Here is a 20863-nt window from a genome sequence, read left to right on the forward strand (position 1 = left end):
CATAGAAAAATAACAGATTGCTTTGATTGTATGATTTGAAAAAGGAGCAGCAATAGAGAGCAGGAATTAGATTGCATCTCATTTATGCACCAAGTACCGCTGAAAGTTTGTGCCGAGCAATTGAAATATTCCACCAAAGTGAATTCATTGCGATTCAAATCTTCATACCTCAGTTTGGCAAAATCAAACTAAACTAAAGTTGATGACACTCATTAAATAGACATTAAATATTTAATCCTAACACTTCTAAACAATCTCCGGACATAATTTAGACCGTACCAATACTAGTTGAGAGGCTGAAAATGTGCATTCCAACTCCTGACACGTTCAAGTTGTCCCTCAAGGTAGGACATTCGAGCCTCATAGATTGCCACGACCGTATGTAAATATTACACTCAAAATATAGACAATAAATACTGTTGAATTTTTAGCCTGGGTGAGGAACGAGAAAAAAAAAACTGGCCATGGTGATGTCAAACACTAGAAAATCAGTTCATGAAAAGCGCCGCTGTTCAAAAGACTTGTGGTGTTAGGAAAGCAACTCTAATTTTGACTTGAGCAAAAAAAAAAAAAAAAATAGCCGAATGAGGCGGGTGCCCTCGCAGTGTCGCTTGACTTCACATGTGCCCGAAGAGGATGGAGCAGAGCAGGAAGATGGCGTAGAGGAACAACAGGCCCAGGCCCAGGCGCCGATCCAACCGCCAGCCGTTCAGATGGACGCTCGTCACCTGCGAGAACAACGCGGCGAGTTTTACCCCCCCCGCCTGTGTGATTTGAAAGCCAAGCGTGGGCGAAAGCGAAGCGCGTTGACTCACGGTGAGCAACACGGACGCCAGCAGCAGGACGACGGAATACACCAGGCCTTTGTTATTGATGGGCACCTGCGGGCGGGGCGTCGATGGGGGGGACAAACAAAACGAGACGTCAAGCGTGTGTGCCGGCTCCGCGACGACAAACGAAGAAGCGCGAAGGCGAGCCTACGAATGAGCCGTGGTCCACCACCAGCGTGCGAAGAGCCCACGGGAAGCCCAAACCCAGCAAGATGTCAAAGATGTTGCTGCCAATGGAGTTGGACACGGCCATGTCGCCCATGCCTGCAGACGGACGACGCGTGAGAGTCCAAAAACGGACACTTTGCATGCCAATGACTCATCCCGTCTTATCCGAACTCAAATTGAGGACCGGCTGTGCCCCGCCCACCTTGTCTGGCAACGATGAGGCTCGCCATGCAGTCGGGCACGCTGGTCCCCGCTGCCAAGAAGGTGATGCCCATGATGTAGTCTGGGATGTCTAAGGTGACGCTCACAATGGTGACCTGATGGACAGGCAAGCGCAGCCGCGTCGCAAGATGCCGTCGGTCGCGGTGGAGAAATCGGCACGAGCAGTTTCCCGGCCGGTCCTTACCATCCACACCATGAGGTAGGAGAAGACGGCGATCCACAGCGTGGCGGCCGCAAAGGTGACCATGAACCAGCGATGCCAGCGCGGGACGACGCAGTTGGGCACCGTGCAGTAGAGCAGGAGGCCCAGGGGCCACGTGGTGACCCACTTGACCTTGGCCCAGCAGCCGGCTGATGCGCAGGCGCGCAACGTGTCACTTGAAGCCACGCTACGCCGCTCACACTTCCTGTTCGGCGTCCTCACCTGGGATGCGCATGGGGTGGAAAACGCCGCCGCCGTCATCGTCGTCGTCTTCCGCTGCCGCCGCCGGCTTGTCTCCGGACTCCGCGTGTCCTACGCCGCCCCCGTTCTCCAAACTGCAGGAGCCCACCCGCTTCAGGCTGTTGGCAGCGGAACCCCCTCGGTACTCGGAACTCCGGATGAGTCTCTGCCTCTGGGAGAAGAAAGAAGAGCCTTGATCACAAGTTTGCTCTTCCAAGTCAAAGGTGAGGAAAAAAACAAAACGAAAGAGACAAACGATGGCTGTACTACGTGTGTGTTACCTCGCTGATGAGCACACGGCCAGCCATGGAGAGTCTGGTGCGAGGCGAGAAGTGCGGCGTGATCATGATGCGCAGGCCGGCGTCGGAGAAGGACAGCTTGTGAGGGCTGAGGATGAGAAGCTCGTCCACCATGACGACTGCGCCGCCCTCCTGATTCTGCACTTGAGCTAAAGTCGCACGGACAGAAATCAGTCGGCAAGAGGAAAACCTTCCCTTTTGGTGGCCTGGCGAGATTCAGGTACATTCTCCAACTTTCCCTTCAAGGTTTATAAAATCTGATTGATATCGACAACGTACTTTGCTACGAGCGCACTTGAAGCACGTCCATTTTCCAAACCTTTGTTCAGGAGGGCCGTGGCGGTGTGGCAGGCCGAGGCCTCGTCTCCCATTTTGTCCTCTCCGCCGTCCTCTGATGCGACGCAGCACGGCCCGACTTGGCGGAACTGTTGCGTCACAAATGTCCGAAGGTGCGTGTTGAACCTGCCAACAAAGCACAAATATGACGCATCATTTAACGACGAGAACGTGGTCGCACTTTGGCTGGATATTTTTGGGTGAGGGGGCGTGGCCTCTTACTTCATAATAATGATGTAGATCACGTACATGGTCATGAGGAGCAAAGACTCCCACCTGCAAAGCAAACACACTTAAAAATCGTATTTCATCATGTGTGCGGCAATGTCTCTCCAAACACCACCGCAGCTAACGACCGTCGTAAACCTTTTTTTAAATCGCTCTGTAACGGCGTCAACCAAATTCAACAAATCAGCTGCCGGCGCTAAACGAGCGATTTCTATTCTGAGCGCGCTCCTCCAGTCGACTGCACTCGGTTGAACTCCAATTGGGCTCCGATGACATAACGGCGGGACCGCCTCGGCGGCAACGTTGGCATTCAGCGAAAAGTCACCGTTGTACATCACCCGCCATTCCATTAAGTTGAGGGATAAATCAGCGCTTTCATTAAACCGCATCGCACCTCCGGCAGACAGAATAGAATGCGAAGATTTGCCGGCCGTTTTGTCTTGATGGGTTCCAATCATGAAGACGCTAAGTTTGTTTCACGGCACGTCGGTCCTCGCAAGTGACGGCTCATTCGATTGTAAGCAAGGGCAATGGTGCATGTCACTCAAGAGCATCTTGCAAAAAAAAAAAAAATTTTAAAAAAGGATCAATATGAGGCTGAACTCACCAGACGACCACAGCGTCGTAAATGACCTTGAAGAGAGGACACGTGTGATTACAATCAAAGAAAAGTCGGTCGATCTGCACATTATATTGATTGAGTGGAGTTGATTGCACAGATTTTTTTTTAAAGCAGCTCACGTCATTTAAAGTGCATCCTCGCTGGCATGTACTGCTCACGCTAACAACACAGCCGCAAACCGTGAGGAGCTTGATATCTCTGAGAGTTGACGCCAGATAATAATGGGGGGGGGGGGGGGCAAACTTTGTTCTGAATAATAATAGCCATTTGCATTTTTCCATTTCCCAGAAGGAAAAACACTCAAGATGTGGGATGCGTGCCACTCACCCCGATGAGCGCCAGCACAGACAGGATGTAGTAGGAGGAGTCTCGAAACAAAGACCACCACGTCAGCTTCACCGTCTGTGGGGAGGCACGGCAACGTGACGACGGCGCACGGCGTCAAGAGGACGACTATTTCGATGGCAACGTCGTTCGAACCTGGCCCGCAAAGATGCCGCTCAGGCCGATGATGACCAGGATGTTGAAGACGGCCGAGCCCACGATGGTGCCCACACCGACGTCCCCTTTAGTGATGAAGACGCCTGAAAAGAACAAATTGCTCAGCTGTGCCACCTACTGGATGGGGGTGGTAGTCACTTGAAATATGGAGAAAATGCATTAATTGGCCCGTGAATAGCGAAAATGAATTTGAGCGCAAATGAGGACTGTCCAGAAAGGGATGCGTATTGCAAAACAAACCCCCAAAAAAGATTTGAAACAAACGTTTCACCAATGAGCGATGTGAAGAGCTCCGGAGCGGAGCTTCCTGCTGCCATGAACGTTGCCCCGGCAACATCCTCACTCAGCTGGAGATTCTGAGCGGGTGGGTGGAAGCAACACTGTTAGAACATTTGTGTTATGAAAAAGCATTCCAGGCTCTCTTACCTCCGATATTTTTTCAAGCGAAGGAACAAAGTAGTCATCGCAGACGATGGCCAGAGCGTAGAACATGTAGATGGCCTGAAAAGACACCCAAGCGCTTTGATCGGAAGAACCGAGACACATTGGTTGTGTCGGATTTTGGAATACTCACACAGAGAACGTGCAGTAAGACGGCTCCATTCTTCCGCTGTTCCTTATTGAATATGTCCTCTGGAAACTCGTGAATGGCTGCAAGACATGATGGGAAGGCTTAACTAAAATGCTGACCCACATTTGAGAAGTGTTTAAAGTTACCATCATGGTGAAAAGTTATAAAACCCAAGTGGCTGACATAATTTGCTGACTCAGCATTTTTTTTTTTGCTCTGCAGGAAACTGGAGTGAGGACCTTCCGTCGTTTTGTGAATGACTTTATTAAAATATATTTTTTTAAAAACAGGAAGGCTGTTTATCATTTCATGGATTTTTCAAAATCCTCCGGCGCTTTCAACCATGTCCTCCACAGGAGACCGTTTTTGTGTTTGATATGCATGCAGGCGTCATGCAGGAAGTGAAAGTGGCAGCTGCTTCCTGTGTGTACTCAAGTGTAAAATATAGTAAAGCATTTTTTAGTGCAAAAAAGCTGACTTATGTAAAGTGTTTTGAGCACCCAAAAACAACCGACCCTGTATAGTAAGCCGTTTTTACAGCCAAAAAAGATGACCATGTATAGTAAGGCTATTTTGGCCCGAGAAAAACCGACCATGTTTCGTAAGCCGTTTTTGCCCCCAAAAAACGAACATAAGGCGTATTTAGCCGAAAAAAGCAACCATGTATAGTAAGGCGTTTTTTTTAATGAAAAAAACAACCATGTATAGTAAGGCGTTTTTAGCCCAAAAAAACGACCATGTATAGTAAGGCGTTTTTTGACGAAAAAAACGAGCATGTATAGTAAGGCGTTTTTAACGAAAAAAACGATCATGTATAGTAAGGAGTTTTTAGCCAAAAAAAAAGACCATGAATAGTAAGGCGTTTTTAGCTGAAAAAAACGACCATGTATAGTAAGGCGTTTTTAGCCGAAAAAAACGACCACGTATAGTAAGGCGTTTTTTACCGAAAAAAAACGACCTGGTATAGTAAGGCGTTTTTAGCCAAAAAAAAGACCATGTATAGTAAGGCGTTTTTTGACGAAATAAACGACCATGTATAGTAAGGCGTTTTTTGACGAAATAAACGACCATGTATAGTAAGGCGTTTTTTGACGAAAAAAACGACCATGTATAGTAAGGCGTTTTTTGACGAAAAAAACGACCATGTATAGTAAGGCGTTTTTTGACGAAAAAAAACGACCATGTATAGTAAGGCGTTTTTTGACGAAAAAAACGACCACGTATAGTAAGGCGTTTTTTACCGAAAAAAAACGACCTGGTATAGTAAGGCGTTTTTTGACGAAATAAACGACCATGTATAGTAAGGCGTTTTTTGACGAAAAAAACGACCATGTATAGTAAGGCGTTTTTTGACGAAAAAAACGACCATGTATAGTAAGGCGTTTTTTGACGAAAAAAACGACCATGTATAGTAAGGCGTTTTTTGACGAAAAAAAACGACCATGTATAGTAAGGCGTTTTTTGACGAAAAAAACGACCACGTATAGTAAGGCGTTTTTTACCGAAAAAAAACGACCTGGTATAGTAAGGCGTTTTTAGCCAAAAAAAAGACCATGTATAGTAAGGCGTTTTTTGACGAAATAAACGACCATGTATAGTAAGGCGTTTTTTGACGAAAAAAACGACCATGTATAGTAAGTCGTTTTTTGACGAAATAAACGACCATGTATAGTAAGGCGTTTTTTGACGAGAAAAACGACCATGTATAGTAAGGCGTTTTTTGACGAAATAAACGACCATGTATAGTAAGGCGTTTTTTGACGAAATAAACGACCATGTATAGTAAGGCGTTTTTTGACGAAAAAAACGACCATGTATAGTAAGGCGTTTTTTGACGAAAAAAACGACCATGTATAGTAAGGCGTTTTTTGACGAAATAAACGACCATGTATAGTAAGGCGTTTTTTGACGAAAAAAACGACCATGTATAGTAAGGCGTTTTTTGACGAAATAAACGACCATGTATAGTAAGGCGTTTTTTGACGAAAAAAACGACCATGTATAGTAAGGCGTTTTTTGACGAAATAAACGACCATGTATAGTAAGGCGTTTTTTGACGAAAAAAACGACCATGTATAGTAAGTCGTTTTTTGACGAAATAAACGACCATGTATAGTAAGGCGTTTTTTGACGAAAAAAACGACCACGTATAGTAAGGCGTTTTTTACCGAAAAAAAACGACCTGGTATAGTAAGGCGTTTTTAGCCAAAAAAAGACCATGTATAGTAAGGCGTTTTTTGACGAAATAAACGACCATGTATAGTAAGGCGTTTTTTGACGAAATAAACGACCATGTATAGTAAGGCGTTTTTTGACGAGAAAAACGACCATGTATAGTAAGGCGTTTTTTGACGAAATAAACGACCATGTATAGTAAGGCGTTTTTTGACGAAATAAACGACCATGTATAGTAAGGCGTTTTTTGACGAAAAAAACGACCATGTATAGTAAGGCGTTTTTTGACGAAATAAACGACCATGTATAGTAAGGCGTTTTTTGACGAAAAAAACGACCATGTATAGTAAGTCGTTTTTTGACGAAATAAACGACCATGTATAGTAAGGCGTTTTTTGACGAAAAAAACGACCATGTATAGTAAGGCGTTTTTTGACGAAAAAAACGACCATGTATAGTAAGGCGTTTTTTGACGAAAAAAAACGACCATGTATAGTAAGGCGTTTTTTGACGAAATAAACGACCATGTATAGTAAGGCGTTTTTTGACGAAAAAAACGACCATGTATAGTAAGGCGTTTTTTGACGAAAAAAAACGACCTGGTATAGTAAGGCGTTTTTTGACGAAAAAAAACGACCATGTATAGTAAGGCGTTTTTTGACGAAAAAAACGACCATGTATAGTAAGGCGTTTTTTACCGAAAAAAAACGACCATGTATAGTAAGGCGTTTTTTGACGAAATAAACGACCATGTATAGTAAGGCGTTTTTTGACGAAAAAAACGACCATGTATAGTAAGGCGTTTTTTGACGAAAAAAAACGACCATGTATAGTAAGGCGTTTTTTGACGAAAAAAACGACCACGTATAGTAAGGCGTTTTTTACCGAAAAAAAACGACCTGGTATAGTAAGGCGTTTTTAGCCAAAAAAAAGACCATGTATAGTAAGGCGTTTTTTGACGAAATAAACGACCATGTATAGTAAGGCGTTTTTTGACGAAAAAAACGACCATGTATAGTAAGTCGTTTTTTGACGAAATAAACGACCATGTATAGTAAGGCGTTTTTTGACGAGAAAAACGACCATGACGAGAAAAACGACCATGTATAGTAAGGCGTTTTTTGACGAAATAAACGACCATGTATAGTAAGGCGTTTTTTGACGAAAAAAACGACCATGTATATAGTAAGGCGTTTTTTGACGAAAAAAACGACCATGTATAGTAAGGCGTTTTTTGACGAAAAAAACGACCATGTATAGTAAGGCGTTTTTTGACGAAAAAAACGACCATGTATAGTAAGGCGTTTTTTGACGAAAAAAACGACCATGTATAGTAAGGCGTTTTTTGACGAAAAAAAACGACCATGTATAGTAAGGCGTTTTTTGACGAAAAAAACGACCACGTATAGTAAGGCGTTTTTTACCGAAAAAAAAAACGACCTGGTATAGTAAGGCGTTTTTTGACGAAATAAACGACCATGTATAGTAAGGCGTTTTTTGACGAAAAAAACGACCATGTATAGTAAGGCGTTTTTTGACGAAAAAAAACGACCATGTATAGTAAGGCGTTTTTTGACGAAAAAAACGACCACGTATAGGAAGGCGTTTTTTACCGAAAAAAAACGACCTGGTATAGTAAGGCGTTTTTAGCCAAAAAAAAGACCATGTATAGTAAGGCGTTTTTTGACGAAATAAACGACCATGTATAGTAAGGCGTTTTTTGACGAAAAAAACGACCAAGTATAGTAAGTCGTTTTTTGACGAAATAAACGACCATGTATAGTAAGGCGTTTTTTGACGAGAAAAACGACCATGACGAGAAAAACGACCATGTATAGTAAGGCGTTTTTTGACGAAATAAACGACCATGTATAGTAAGGCGTTTTTTGACGAAAAAAACGACCATGTATATAGTAAGGCGTTTTTTGACGAAAAAAACGACCATGTATAGTAAGGCGTTTTTTGACGAAAAAAACGACCATGTATAGTAAGGCGTTTTTTGACGAAAAAAACGACCATGTATAGTAAGGCGTTTTTTGACGAAAAAAACGACCATGTATAGTAAGGCGTTTTTTGACGAAAAAAAACGACCATGTATAGTAAGGCGTTTTTTGACGAAAAAAACGACCACGTATAGTAAGGCGTTTTTTACCGAAAAAAAAACGACCTGGTATAGTAAGGCGTTTTTTGACGAAATAAACGACCATGTATAGTAAGGCGTTTTTTGACGAAAAAAACGACCATGTATAGTAAGGCGTTTTTTGACGAAAAAAAACGACCATGTATAGTAAGGCGTTTTTTGACGAAAAAAACGACCACGTATAGTAAGGCGTTTTTTACCGAAAAAAAACGACCTGGTATAGTAAGGCGTTTTTAGCCAAAAAAAAGACCATGTATAGTAAGGCGTTTTTTGACGAAATAAACGACCATGTATAGTAAGGCGTTTTTTGACGAAAAAAACGACCATGTATAGTAAGTCGTTTTTTGACTAAATAAACGACCATGTATAGTAAGGCGTTTTTTGACGAGAAAAACGACCATGTATAGTAAGGCGTTTTTTGACGAAATAAACGACCATGTATAGTAAGGCGTTTTTTGACGAAATAAACGACCATGTATAGTAAGGCGTTTTTTGACGAAAAAAAGACCATGTATAGTAAGGCGTTTTTTGACGAAATAAACGACCATGTATAGTAAGGCGTTTTTTGACGAAAAAAACGACCATGTATAGTAAGGCGTTTTTTGACGAAATAAACGACCATGTATAGTAAGGCGTTTTTTGACGAAAAAAACGACCATGTATAGTAAGGCGTTTTTAGCCGAAAAAAAGACCATGTATAGTAAGGCGTTTTTTGACGAAAAAAACGACCACGTATAGTAAGGCGTTTTTTACCGAAAAAAAACGACCTGGTATAGTAAGGCGTTTTTAGCCAAAAAAAGACCATGTATAGTAAGGCGTTTTTGGCCGGAAAAAAACGACATAGTATAGTAAGGCGTTTTTCGCCCGAAAAAAACGACATAGTATAGTAAGGCGTTTTTGGCCCGGAAAAAACGACCATGTATAGTAAGTCGTTTTTTGACGAAATAAACGACCATGTATAGTAAGGCGTTTTTTGACGAGAAAAACGACCATGTATAGTAAGGCGTTTTTTGACGAAATAAACGACCATGTATAGTAAGGCGTTTTTTGACGAAAAAAACGACCATGTATAGTAAGGCGTTTTTTGACGAAATAAACGACCATGTATAGTAAGGCGTTTTTTGACGAAATAAACGACCATGTATAGTAAGGCGTTTTTAGCCAAAAAAAAGACCATGTATAGTAGGGCGTTTTTAGCCGAAAAAAAGACCATGTATAGTAAGGCGTTTTTTGACGAAAAAAACGACCATGTATAGTAAGTCGTTTTTTGACGAAATAAACGACCATGTATAGTAAGGCGTTTTTTGACGAAAAAAACGACCATGTATAGTAAGGCGTTTTTTGACGAAAAAAACGACCATGTATAGTAAGGCGTTTTTTGACGAAATAAACGACCATGTATAGTAAGGCGTTTTTTGACGAAAAAAACGACCATGTATAGTAAGGCGTTTTTTGACGAAAAAAAACGACCATGTATAGTAAGGCGTTTTTTGACGAAAAAAACGACCACGTATAGTAAGGCGTTTTTTACCGAAAAAAAACGACCTGGTATAGTAAGGCGTTTTTTGACGAAAAAAACGACCATGTATAGTAAGGCGTTTTTTGACGAAAAAAACGACCATGTATAGTAAGGCGTTTTTTGACGAAAAAAACGACCATGTATAGTAAGGCGTTTTTTGACGAAATAAACGACCATGTATAGTAAGGCGTTTTTTGACGAAAAAAACGACCATGTATAGTAAGGCGTTTTTTGACGAAAAAAAACGACCATGTATAGTAAGGCGTTTTTTGACGAAAAAAACGACCACGTATAGTAAGGCGTTTTTTACCGAAAAAAAACGACCTGGTATAGTAAGGCGTTTTTAGCCAAAAAAAAGACCATGTATAGTAAGGCGTTTTTTGACGAAATAAACGACCATGTATAGTAAGGCGTTTTTTGACGAAAAAAAACGACCATGTATAGTAAGTCGTTTTTTGACGAAATAAACGACCATGTATAGTAAGCCGTTTTTTGACGAGAAAAACGACCATGACGAGAAAAACGACCATGTATAGTAAGGCGTTTTTTGACGAAATAAACGACCATGTATAGTAAGGCGTTTTTTGACGAAAAAAACGACCATGTATATAGTAAGGCGTTTTTTGACGAAAAAAACGACCATGTATAGTAAGGCGTTTTTTGACGAAATAAACGACCATGTATAGTAAGGCGTTTTTTGACGAAAAAAACGACCATGTATAGTAAGGCGTTTTTTGACGAAAAAAACGACCATGTATAGTAAGGCGTTTTTTGACGAAAAAAAACGACCATGTATAGTAAGGCGTTTTTTGACGAAAAAAACGACCACGTATAGTAAGGCGTTTTTTACCGAAAAAAAACGACCTGGTATAGTAAGGCGTTTTTTGACGAAATAAACGACCATGTATAGTAAGGCGTTTTTTGACGAAAAAAACGACCATGTATAGTAAGGCGTTTTTTGACGAAAAAAACGACCACGTATAGTAAGGCGTTTTTTACCGAAAAAAAACGACCTGGTATAGTAAGGCGTTTTTAGCCAAAAAAAAGACCATGTATAGTAAGGCGTTTTTTGACGAAATAAACGACCATGTATAGTAAGGCGTTTTTTGACGAAAAAAACGACCATGTATAGTAAGTCGTTTTTTGACGAAATAAACGACCATGTATAGTAAGGCGTTTTTTGACGAGAAAAACGACCATGTATAGTAAGGCGTTTTTTGACGAAATAAACGACCATGTATAGTAAGGCGTTTTTTGACGAAATAAACGACCATGTATAGTAAGGCGTTTTTTGACGAAAAAAAGACCATGTATAGTAAGGCGTTTTTTGACGAAATAAACGACCATGTATAGTAAGGCGTTTTTTGACGAAAAAAACGACCATGTATAGTAAGGCGTTTTTTGACGAAAAAAACGACCATGTATAGTAAGGCGTTTTTTGACGAAATAAACGACCATGTATAGTAAGGCGTTTTTTGACGAAAAAAACGACCATGTATAGTAAGGCGTTTTTTGACGAAATAAACGACCATGTATAGTAAGGCGTTTTTTGACGAAAAAAACGACCATGTATAGTAAGGCGTTTTTTGACGAAAAAAAACGACCATGTATAGTAAGGCGTTTTTTGACGAAAAAAACGACCACGTATAGTAAGGCGTTTTTTACCGAAAAAAAACGACCTGGTATAGTAAGGCGTTTTTAGCCAAAAAAAAGACCATGTATAGTAAGGCGTTTTTTGACGAAATAAACGACCATGTATAGTAAGGCGTTTTTTGACGAAAAAAACGACCATGTATAGTAAGTCGTTTTTTGACGAAATAAACGACCATGTATAGTAAGCCGTTTTTTGACGAGAAAAACGACCATGACGAGAAAAACGACCATGTATAGTAAGGCGTTTTTTGACGAAATAAACGACCATGTATAGTAAGGCGTTTTTTGACGAAAAAAACGACCATGTATATAGTAAGGCGTTTTTTGACGAAAAAAACGACCATGTATAGTAAGGCGTTTTTTGACGAAATAAACGACCATGTATAGTAAGGCGTTTTTTGACGAAAAAAACGACCATGTATAGTAAGGCGTTTTTTGACGAAAAAAACGACCATGTATAGTAAGGCGTTTTTTGACGAAAAAAAACGACCATGTATAGTAAGGCGTTTTTTGACGAAAAAAACGACCACGTATAGTAAGGCGTTTTTTACCGAAAAAAAACGACCTGGTATAGTAAGGCGTTTTTTGACGAAATAAACGACCATGTATAGTAAGGCGTTTTTTGACGAAAAAAACGACCATGTATAGTAAGGCGTTTTTTGACGAAAAAAACGACCACGTATAGTAAGGCGTTTTTTACCGAAAAAAAACGACCTGGTATAGTAAGGCGTTTTTAGCCAAAAAAAAGACCATGTATAGTAAGGCGTTTTTTGACGAAATAAACGACCATGTATAGTAAGGCGTTTTTTGACGAAAAAAACGACCATGTATAGTAAGTCGTTTTTTGACGAAATAAACGACCATGTATAGTAAGGCGTTTTTTGACGAGAAAAACGACCATGTATAGTAAGGCGTTTTTTGACGAAATAAACGACCATGTATAGTAAGGCGTTTTTTGACGAAATAAACGACCATGTATAGTAAGGCGTTTTTTGACGAAAAAAAGACCATGTATAGTAAGGCGTTTTTTGACGAAATAAACGACCATGTATAGTAAGGCGTTTTTTGACGAAAAAAACGACCATGTATAGTAAGGCGTTTTTTGACGAAATAAACGACCATGTATAGTAAGGCGTTTTTTGACGAAAAAAACGACCATGTATAGTAAGGCGTTTTTAGCCGAAAAAAAGACCATGTATAGTAAGGCGTTTTTTGACGAAAAAAACGACCACGTATAGTAAGGCGTTTTTTACCGAAAAAAAACGACCTGGTATAGTAAGGCGTTTTTAGCCAAAAAAAGACCATGTATAGTAAGGCGTTTTTGGCCGGAAAAAAACGACATAGTATAGTAAGGCGTTTTTCGCCCGAAAAAAACGACATAGTATAGTAAGGCGTTTTTGGCCCGGAAAAAACGACCATGTATAGTAAGTCGTTTTTTGACGAAATAAACGACCATGTATAGTAAGGCGTTTTTTGACGAGAAAAACGACCATGTATAGTAAGGCGTTTTTTGACGAAATAAACGACCATGTATAGTAAGGCGTTTTTTGACGAAAAAAACGACCATGTATAGTAAGGCGTTTTTTGACGAAATAAACGACCATGTATAGTAAGGCGTTTTTTGACGAAATAAACGACCATGTATAGTAAGGCGTTTTTAGCCAAAAAAAAGACCATGTATAGTAGGGCGTTTTTAGCCGAAAAAAAGACCATGTATAGTAAGGCGTTTTTTGACGAAAAAAACGACCATGTATAGTAAGGTGTTTTTTGACGAAATAAACGACCATGTATAGTAAGGCATTTTTAGCCGAAAAAAACGACCATGTATAGTAAGGCATTTTTAGTCGGAAAAAAACGACCATGTATAGTAAAGCGTTTTTGGGCCGAAAAAAAACGACCATGTATAGTGGTATGAAATGAAAATTTGTGTCGTCAAGGGGGCCTCGCCCGCCAACAGGAGGAGACATTTGGCCATGTTGAGTTGCAAAATGTAAATGTTTGCCCAGTTATGTTTAGACTTTAGCGCCCGTGCCAGAGCCCAAACACGGCGCGGCCAATTCGCGGCATCACAAGCCATTATTCATTTTGTGTTTTTCAGATTGAAATCAGTGAAATCGTTGCGATGTCAATTGTCAAGTTATCACACGTGAAGGGGAAACCCGATGTGGGCGGCACCGTACTTGCTTCGCTCTCCACGTCATCGCCACGCTCGACATTTGCGCTCTCTCAAGAAGCACGCCAGAAGCCGTCAAGACTGCTTGAAGTCATGCGACGTGCTCTCAGGTGTTACCGTCACCGGAAACGCTGGGCCATAACGTGGAGCTCTTACGGGCCCTTCGAGGAGTTGCTCTGATGAAGGCTGTTGCCATGGCAACGTTCTCCCGGGGGATGTTTTTTTTTTTTCTCCCCTTATTTTTGATGGGTGGCAGTAGGAAGCCAAAGGCAAAGAGGGACAGGGGTAGTGGGGGGGTGGGGGTGGCTGTGTGTCTTTCCCATGGTTAGAGTTTATGAAAAATGGAGAGAAAAAAAGAAGTGACAGCAGCTCGGGATTGCAATGTCTAAAAATATTTATTTTTCCTTTCCAAACTCTCAGGAGAGGTCTGAGAGAGAGAGCGAGAGAGGACCGAGAGAATGACAGAAAGCAGACGCGAAGGAGAGCGCTTTAATGATGCCGTGTTTGCAGCGCACCTCACACGGAGTGCGCGAACGTTTACTTCCGCTGGCGGCGTTGACGCACGTCATAATATGTCACTGTGACAACACGTGAATCCACACCGGCTTCGACCGAGAGCCTCTTTTCGCTTGATGTCTTTTTACTGCTCCCCAACATACGGCGACTGCAGATGCAAACACTTTGGCTCGCCTCCAAAAGTATTCCAGCCACTGAGGCCAACTTCCCCCCCCCTCTGGATGCAAACTAAGGCTGAACAATTGATCAAATTCAACTGGACAACACAATGTCGAATGCAATTTTCAAAATTGCACATTTGTAAGTGCCGCTCGATTGGTTTGCACTCTCGTTAGAACCTGACTTTCCGACTTTCGTTTCACGCTGTGCTCATTTGGTACAAATTTGTGAACTTGTCGTGAATGCTTGAAAGAGCGCAACTGAAACCGTTGAATAAGTTACGTATCAAATGTGATTTAAGTCGCCATATAAACCGTTTGTCATCTTAAGTCATGGTTCATTTGCTTTCTTTTTAGCATTTGCTGAACATATAAGACCAAAGCCTTTTTGAGAAAGCCATTTGGAACCAAAAAAAGAATATTTCATCCCCGGTGTGTCATGTAAATTCAATGATGCATTTGGTCTTTGATTTTGCCATCCTTTGAGGTGGGCTGAATACAAAGATGAAAAGGGTGCTGGGGGTCTGTCCTTTGGACAGCGTGCGTCCCTGACCAAATTCATCTTGTCGTTTTCATCGGTTTTGGAGCGATGTCCAATTTCTGAAACTACAGCTGTGCAATATTTTAATATTTTCTCCATTTCATGACGGTTGTCATCACTGTGTACTGTGTACTGTGTACTTCATTTCCATCATTTGAATCGACTGCCACCCCCGCCAGCCCCTACCTACGGCCTATTTCCATCCGGCGCAACGGTCTGGGCTTCAGAACTTAGCATTTAGTTGCCTAGCAACAACCTCAGCGGCGGATCGTCAGCTCAAGTCGGATCACGCTGTCTGCCATCTTGTTAAGCAGAGGCCAGATGAAAAGATGAGACGGAGGAGCCTGGGGCCGGACATCGACATGCAATCCCCGAGACGATATCCCTCCGGCGACGGCCGCTGGCTTCTTAATCACAAGCACATAACGTATTCCGTCATGGCTGCCAAGCCTCCCGCCGGGGGGAAGACGGTGGGCAATACTGGCTAACCGGACCTGCTGTGTCAAAAGGAATCTTTCCAGGACACAATTAGGTCCACTTGACCATGTCGGCACAAATCAACTTGACAGATCGATTCCCGTCAGACAGAACAGACAATCACGCTGCGATTGACTAATGAGTCCGAGTTGTAGTCTGCCGTGCGTCCTAACGACAGCGGGAATCGGCTTATGGATCATGTATCGCCCCTGCTGATATCGTATTGGATCGATATCGGTATCGGATGATACCCTAAAGCAGCAATATCGGCACCCGGATTGAGAATGGCTTGATGAATATTATTATACTGGATTGCTAAGAATATATTGATCATCCAAATGCATGAAGAGGCAAGCGGTGGCAAATATAGCGTCCGCACCGAGGGGTATTTATAGCAAAAGCAGGATCGCGTATTAGCATAATATCATTTGCATACATTCAGTGGAGTGAGCCGCAGCGATGAAGGCGCAACGAAGCCGAATTTTGGTCGCACCGTCTCACGCAGGCGTGTCGGTTATGACGAGTGAAGCTCATCGGCTCAACATCACCATCATCATGTCCAAATTCCAAAAGAAGACAATTTGCGCCATAACTTTGAAATGATTTTCTGCCCGGCAACTGCCTCGAAACATGCTAATGGCTTTACATTCCTAAAAAAAAAAAACTTTGAGTGACAAATCATTTTGCCTCCCTTCGTTACGGTGCCAAAATCAACCCTAACACGGCTTGAAGCGCTTGTTTGACGACGCAAGGTATCACGCAATTGTGCCGTAAAAGCCTACGTCCTCAAACTTTCAACGACGGATGCGGTCGTGTAGTGTCGCAATGATGAAGACGGAGAGGACAAAAATTGACGTCGAGGCGTCGAGTGACTGACCTGCGTCGTGTTCAGTCACACTCTGGTTGTGGGGCATCTGCTTGAGTTGGCGTGTCCATCGCAACGTGCCGTCATCCGCTCCGAGACGGGACCCAGAAGTCTCTGCTGTAAAAAAAATAATAATAATAACGCAAAGGCCATCAGGGCAATGGGTTTGTTTGTATTTTCTTTTTGTCTGTTTCAAGTTATTTTCTCCCTCTAATGGAAAGGTACCAACAATTCTGCCCACGGCTGTATAAGGCAAACGTGATGCTTATTTTTGGCGGAGGGGGTTCAAAATCTCTCATTTTGTGAGAGCAATTTATCATCGTCTTAAAAGAAAATTAAAAAAAAAACATTTGTTGACGTCTATTGCGATCGGAGACCATGCGAGGCAGCAGTGAGCCCAACGGCACTCAGCTGTCCTCGGCCGTCATCTGTACTGAGATCTTTATAGCGTGTATTTGAACTCTCCGTTCCATTCCTCGACAGCTTATCTCTGGGGTGGGTGCAGTTATTGTGGCGTTACCGGGGGCGACGGAGCAGGAACACCCACACGCAACAGATGACGGTTTTCATTCTCTTTCGCGCGGGAATGAAACCGACAGATCGTTCCCCCAAACGGGCTGAAATTGATCGTGAGACATCGTCGCTTCACAAGGTGTATTTTGTGGCTGCTTTTGGTGTCGTGCAGTTCAATGGGCCCATTTTGACGAGAGGAGGCTTTCATGGGGGGGCTCGGCTAGTGTGAAATTGGGCTTCTGCCACCGTTTTCGCACGAGAGCCTCAGCCTCACAACTTTTATTTATAGAGCACTTGAAAACGACCACCTCCTCAGCGGGGTAAGAATTTGTCATCAAATCAAGACGCTTCGAGAAGTAAACACCATTAAAAAAAAACTAACATGATCTTCTATGACCACACTACTGCAATAATGATTCTTGTATGTCACGGAATGGTAACTGAGATGAGATTTTAGTGGTTTAAGGGCACCATTACGTCATGTAGAAGGGGCGTTACAGGTAATCATCTGACAACATTATTGCGGCGCCAATAAAAGTGTTCTCTATGCCAAGACTGAAGATTAAGATTTCAAAATGAAAGAAAAACCAAAAAGCATCGCTTATTTTGAGGACAATTGTATCACAAGATGTAGGAAAAAAAATATATCTGAGTGCATTTCACCTGAATAACTCAACAAAGAGAGTATTTCAAATGTTAAATTCCAACACCGCCTCGCTATTCCGCCAAACAACTGCTGCCTGTCTCAGGAGCAGAAAGACAACATCTGATGCTGTCAATCATTGAGAGCGGACTGGGCGGCCTCACTACATATCGGCTAGCATAATGTACATTTATTATGCTAGCTTATGTATAACATACAAAGGTTATAGACTAATAAAGGTTTTCTTATCTTAGATTTTTATGATGGACACTCTTATGCCTTGTATAGTATTATAAATGTAGAATGTGGCAAAGCTAAAGTAGCCTGCGAGCTAATCTAACCGAAATTAGCTTAATACACTTGCATAAATGTGATTTTAATGTATTACCGTATCCTAAAGCTTCAACTAAAATATAGTTTCCGGCCACGCATGTTTAGCAATTATGAAGCGTTAGCATTAGCAAAAACGAAGTGTTAGCATCTCCAGAGTTTTCAAAATAGTGGTTGACAGAGCATAGTGACTTTTGTTTTTTTGGGGTTTGTTTTGTTTTAAACCAAGTTACTCGTGTCACTACATTTAGCAGACTCGCAGCAGAAACAGCACATCCATAAATGGTGCGACAAGAAGAGCTACGCTCGATGCTACACGAGAGTCTAACGTTGTCCAGGTACGGCCAAAGTAGCTTGGCTGTCACCCTTACGTACAACAGATGACATGTTTTGTCCAGTGCTTTTAAGCTGGGCTGCCTTTGGTCCTCAAGGAAAAATTCTCCCCCGGGTCGCAGACGCCCTCGTAATTCTGAGCTGGAGTGTAAATATTCATGACAGGGCTACTTTTTTTCAGGCGACTGATGCTGAGGGCCGGGATGAAATCAAAATACATTTGACAGAACAGAAATAAAGATCAGTTGTGTTCATGCTGTTATATCGTTCACTCACACACACACACACACACACACACCCACGCAAGTGTTGATGCTGCTGATGACCGTGTAGCAGGGTGTGAAAAGTGTTGAAAGCATAATGAGTGAGACTGGAGTATTTTTAGAAGGTGCTTGGGGGGAATGCTTTTTGGCTTCTTCCAAATCCAACTCGTTCAATTCTTTGAGAACCCAACACAAAATACAAGTACTGACCTAAATGTAGAAACTGAGGTCCGAAAGTCTTCACTTCCTTTGACAGGAAGTCAAAAGGAAGTGACACTGAATGATTGCATTCTTACTGTTTTGCAACAAATAATTGCCAGTCGAAATGAATTATTGGATACCCGATGGACGTGATCCTCAATGATTGGATTTTGACATGCCAGATGCGTTTTACGTAATCTTCCTGCAGCAACCATGAACTACAATTTCAATGACAAAAACAGAGCCTCTACCACCTATGATACGTTAAAAATGAATCTGAAATGGCACATTATAAGGAGTGTGCTCTCTTTGTGATAACTAAACACTCCATTTCGCCCAGAAAACTAAACGTGATATCTGCATTGACAAATGATGCTCGATTTACTTTCCATATTTTTCGCCCCAAGAGATCATCAGGTGTGACATCTGAAATTAGCCCAACTGATGCATGACAAAAAATCAAGATCTTTGTTCATCTGTCCATGCCAGCGACATGGAGTGACAGGCAGAGCAATTACATGCACCTCCACTAGATGGCATAAAGTACAATTAACCGTTAACATTTATAAGACAGAATAGCTTTATGCACCACAGAGTACGTAAATTTAAATCTTTATATTAGTAAATATGATTCTATTACATTTTTTGTTAGTGGTGAGCTGTGAAATCTGTTCTAACGTAAAATACAGTTTGTGCCTTGGTTCAATAAGGAATAAGAATCACTGAACTACAAAGTATAAAACAACAGTGGGGAACGTTGTTACCATTAGGGTGCAAATTCAGTTTATAGTTTCCAAGGGTGATATTAAGTGAATAAAAAAGGTGTCCATATGAATGAACATATTTTTTCAATCCTCACCCAGGGCCACTGGTTCTCACTGGTATGAAGAAACATTTTGCTAACATTTGTTTAAACAATCCTAATCATATCGCCTCCGGTTGTTGACACGGTTGTTGCTGAGATACGGAAATGAGCGGAAGTGTTAGCATCCATTTCTTTCAACTCACCTGGTGCGTGGATGACCTGAGCGAGCCACAAGACGGCGAGCAGCCCGACTCCGCAGCAGCAGAACCGCTGGAAGGGCCGCCGGTGCCTCGCTGCTCTCATTCCTCCGTTGGCCGCATGTCCACAAACATTTGTTGCGCCCCGTCTTCAAACAACTATCCTGGAACAAAACGCGACCAAACAACACTGCCACTACCGCCGCTACTGCAATTATTACTGTACTGCCAACTACCTCCTACAGAGAGCGTGCAAAAAAAAAATATTAGTCAACAAACGGTTCCACTTTGGTTGTCCAGCCCTACGCATTCGGCGAACAGGCCAGGCACCACAAAGCTGGGGACAGCTCGTAGCACGTTACGGCGTAGTGGCGCGGCTGTCTGCGTTCACGTGAGCAGACTGAAAGGTCGCCGGCAGCCCCTACTGTGAGGGGCGGCAACAGGAGGCGACATGCTGGAAGAACCCCCTTCGCCTTCCCTCCTCTTCCTCTTCCTCCTCCTCTCGCCTGCACTTCCCTTCAACGACCACAAGAGGGCGACAAAACTGTAGGATAGGGACTGCGTATACTGTCATTGACTCTCATTAAAATGCACAATTAAAAAAAAAACTAATTCCGCTGTGTAAACTATCAGTAAACTGATAGAAATGTAAGGAAAGCACTAGCGCCACTACAAAGTGTCGTTCATTCCCCCCCCACCTCCTAAATGTAACAATAAAATGATGCTGGCCATAATCCTTATCAATATTGTCTTCAGGAAGTTTAAATGTCCAACGATAGTGCCTCCTTGTGGTCAATGGCGCGATTCACCCTGAACCACAATGTAGTGACGTCACTATTGATTCAGCCTCTCATCTCCCAGTGAAGACTTGATCCTGTGCTTCAGCCCCAAATAAAGACATCGGCCAGCACAGTGTTGCCATCATAAGTCCTCCCAATGTCAGTGCAAGGAGGAGAAAGCGCGTTTCTTTGGGCTAATGCTTTTAAGATTTACACGGGGGAAAGTCTGTGGAAATACAGTGTTTGTGTTGGGGTGTCATCCGGTACAGTGTACATGACAGCAACTCTCTATCTCGTGCCACCCCCCATTCAAGTTTCCACCCCACAAATGCTATTATTGCAGTGCTTTCAGTCAACACGGGA

General features: G+C 42.3%; 1 protein-coding gene across 3 annotated transcripts; it reads right to left on the reverse strand.

The window, feature by feature from the left end:
* Window positions 1–611: 611 nt before the first annotated feature.
* Window positions 612–20847, reverse strand: LOC127588693 (sodium/potassium/calcium exchanger 3-like). Of its 3 annotated transcripts, XM_052047508.1 has the most exons (17): window positions 19728–20847; window positions 16449–16553; window positions 4223–4299; window positions 4075–4149; window positions 3920–4004; window positions 3628–3731; window positions 3475–3549; window positions 3133–3158; window positions 2520–2573; window positions 2281–2423; window positions 1944–2110; window positions 1645–1834; window positions 1405–1571; window positions 1201–1315; window positions 982–1094; window positions 816–881; window positions 612–728 (listed from the first exon to the last, which is right to left on the reverse strand). In XM_052047508.1, the coding sequence occupies exons 1-17, from the start codon at window positions 19825–19827 to the stop codon at window positions 618–620; spliced, it is 1773 nt and encodes a 590-aa protein (XP_051903468.1). In that variant the 5' UTR covers window positions 19828–20847; the 3' UTR covers window positions 612–617. The 3 variants fall into 3 exon arrangements, with proteins under 3 accessions (XP_051903468.1, XP_051903470.1, XP_051903469.1); XM_052047510.1 differs by lacking the exons at window positions 16449–16553; window positions 19728–20847 and adding an exon at window positions 13887–14915; XM_052047509.1 differs by lacking the exons at window positions 16449–16553; window positions 19728–20847 and adding an exon at window positions 13887–14915 and having other exon boundaries at window positions 4075–4299.
* Window positions 20848–20863: the final 16 nt, after the last annotated feature.

Source organism: Hippocampus zosterae, chromosome 16, assembly GCF_025434085.1.
Source record: "Hippocampus zosterae strain Florida chromosome 16, ASM2543408v3, whole genome shotgun sequence".
NCBI classification, from domain to species: domain Eukaryota; kingdom Metazoa; phylum Chordata; class Actinopteri; order Syngnathiformes; family Syngnathidae; genus Hippocampus; species Hippocampus zosterae.

What these genes read in the sequence shown, in the direction of transcription:
- LOC127588693 (XM_052047508.1), bottom strand. Translation starts at nt 19,827, where the DNA reads ATGAGAGCAGCGAGGCACCGGCGGCCCTTCCAGCGGTTCTGCTGCTGC. An exon ending in GCCGTGTGCTCATCAGCGAG is followed by an intron (nt 1,835 to 1,943) that starts GTAACACACACG and finishes TTCTTCTCCCAG; the next exon opens with AGGCAGAGACTCATCCGGAG. An exon ending in CCTACCTCATGGTGTGGATG is followed by an intron (nt 1,316 to 1,404) that starts GTAAGGACCGGC and finishes CCTGTCCATCAG; the next exon opens with GTCACCATTGTGAGCGTCAC.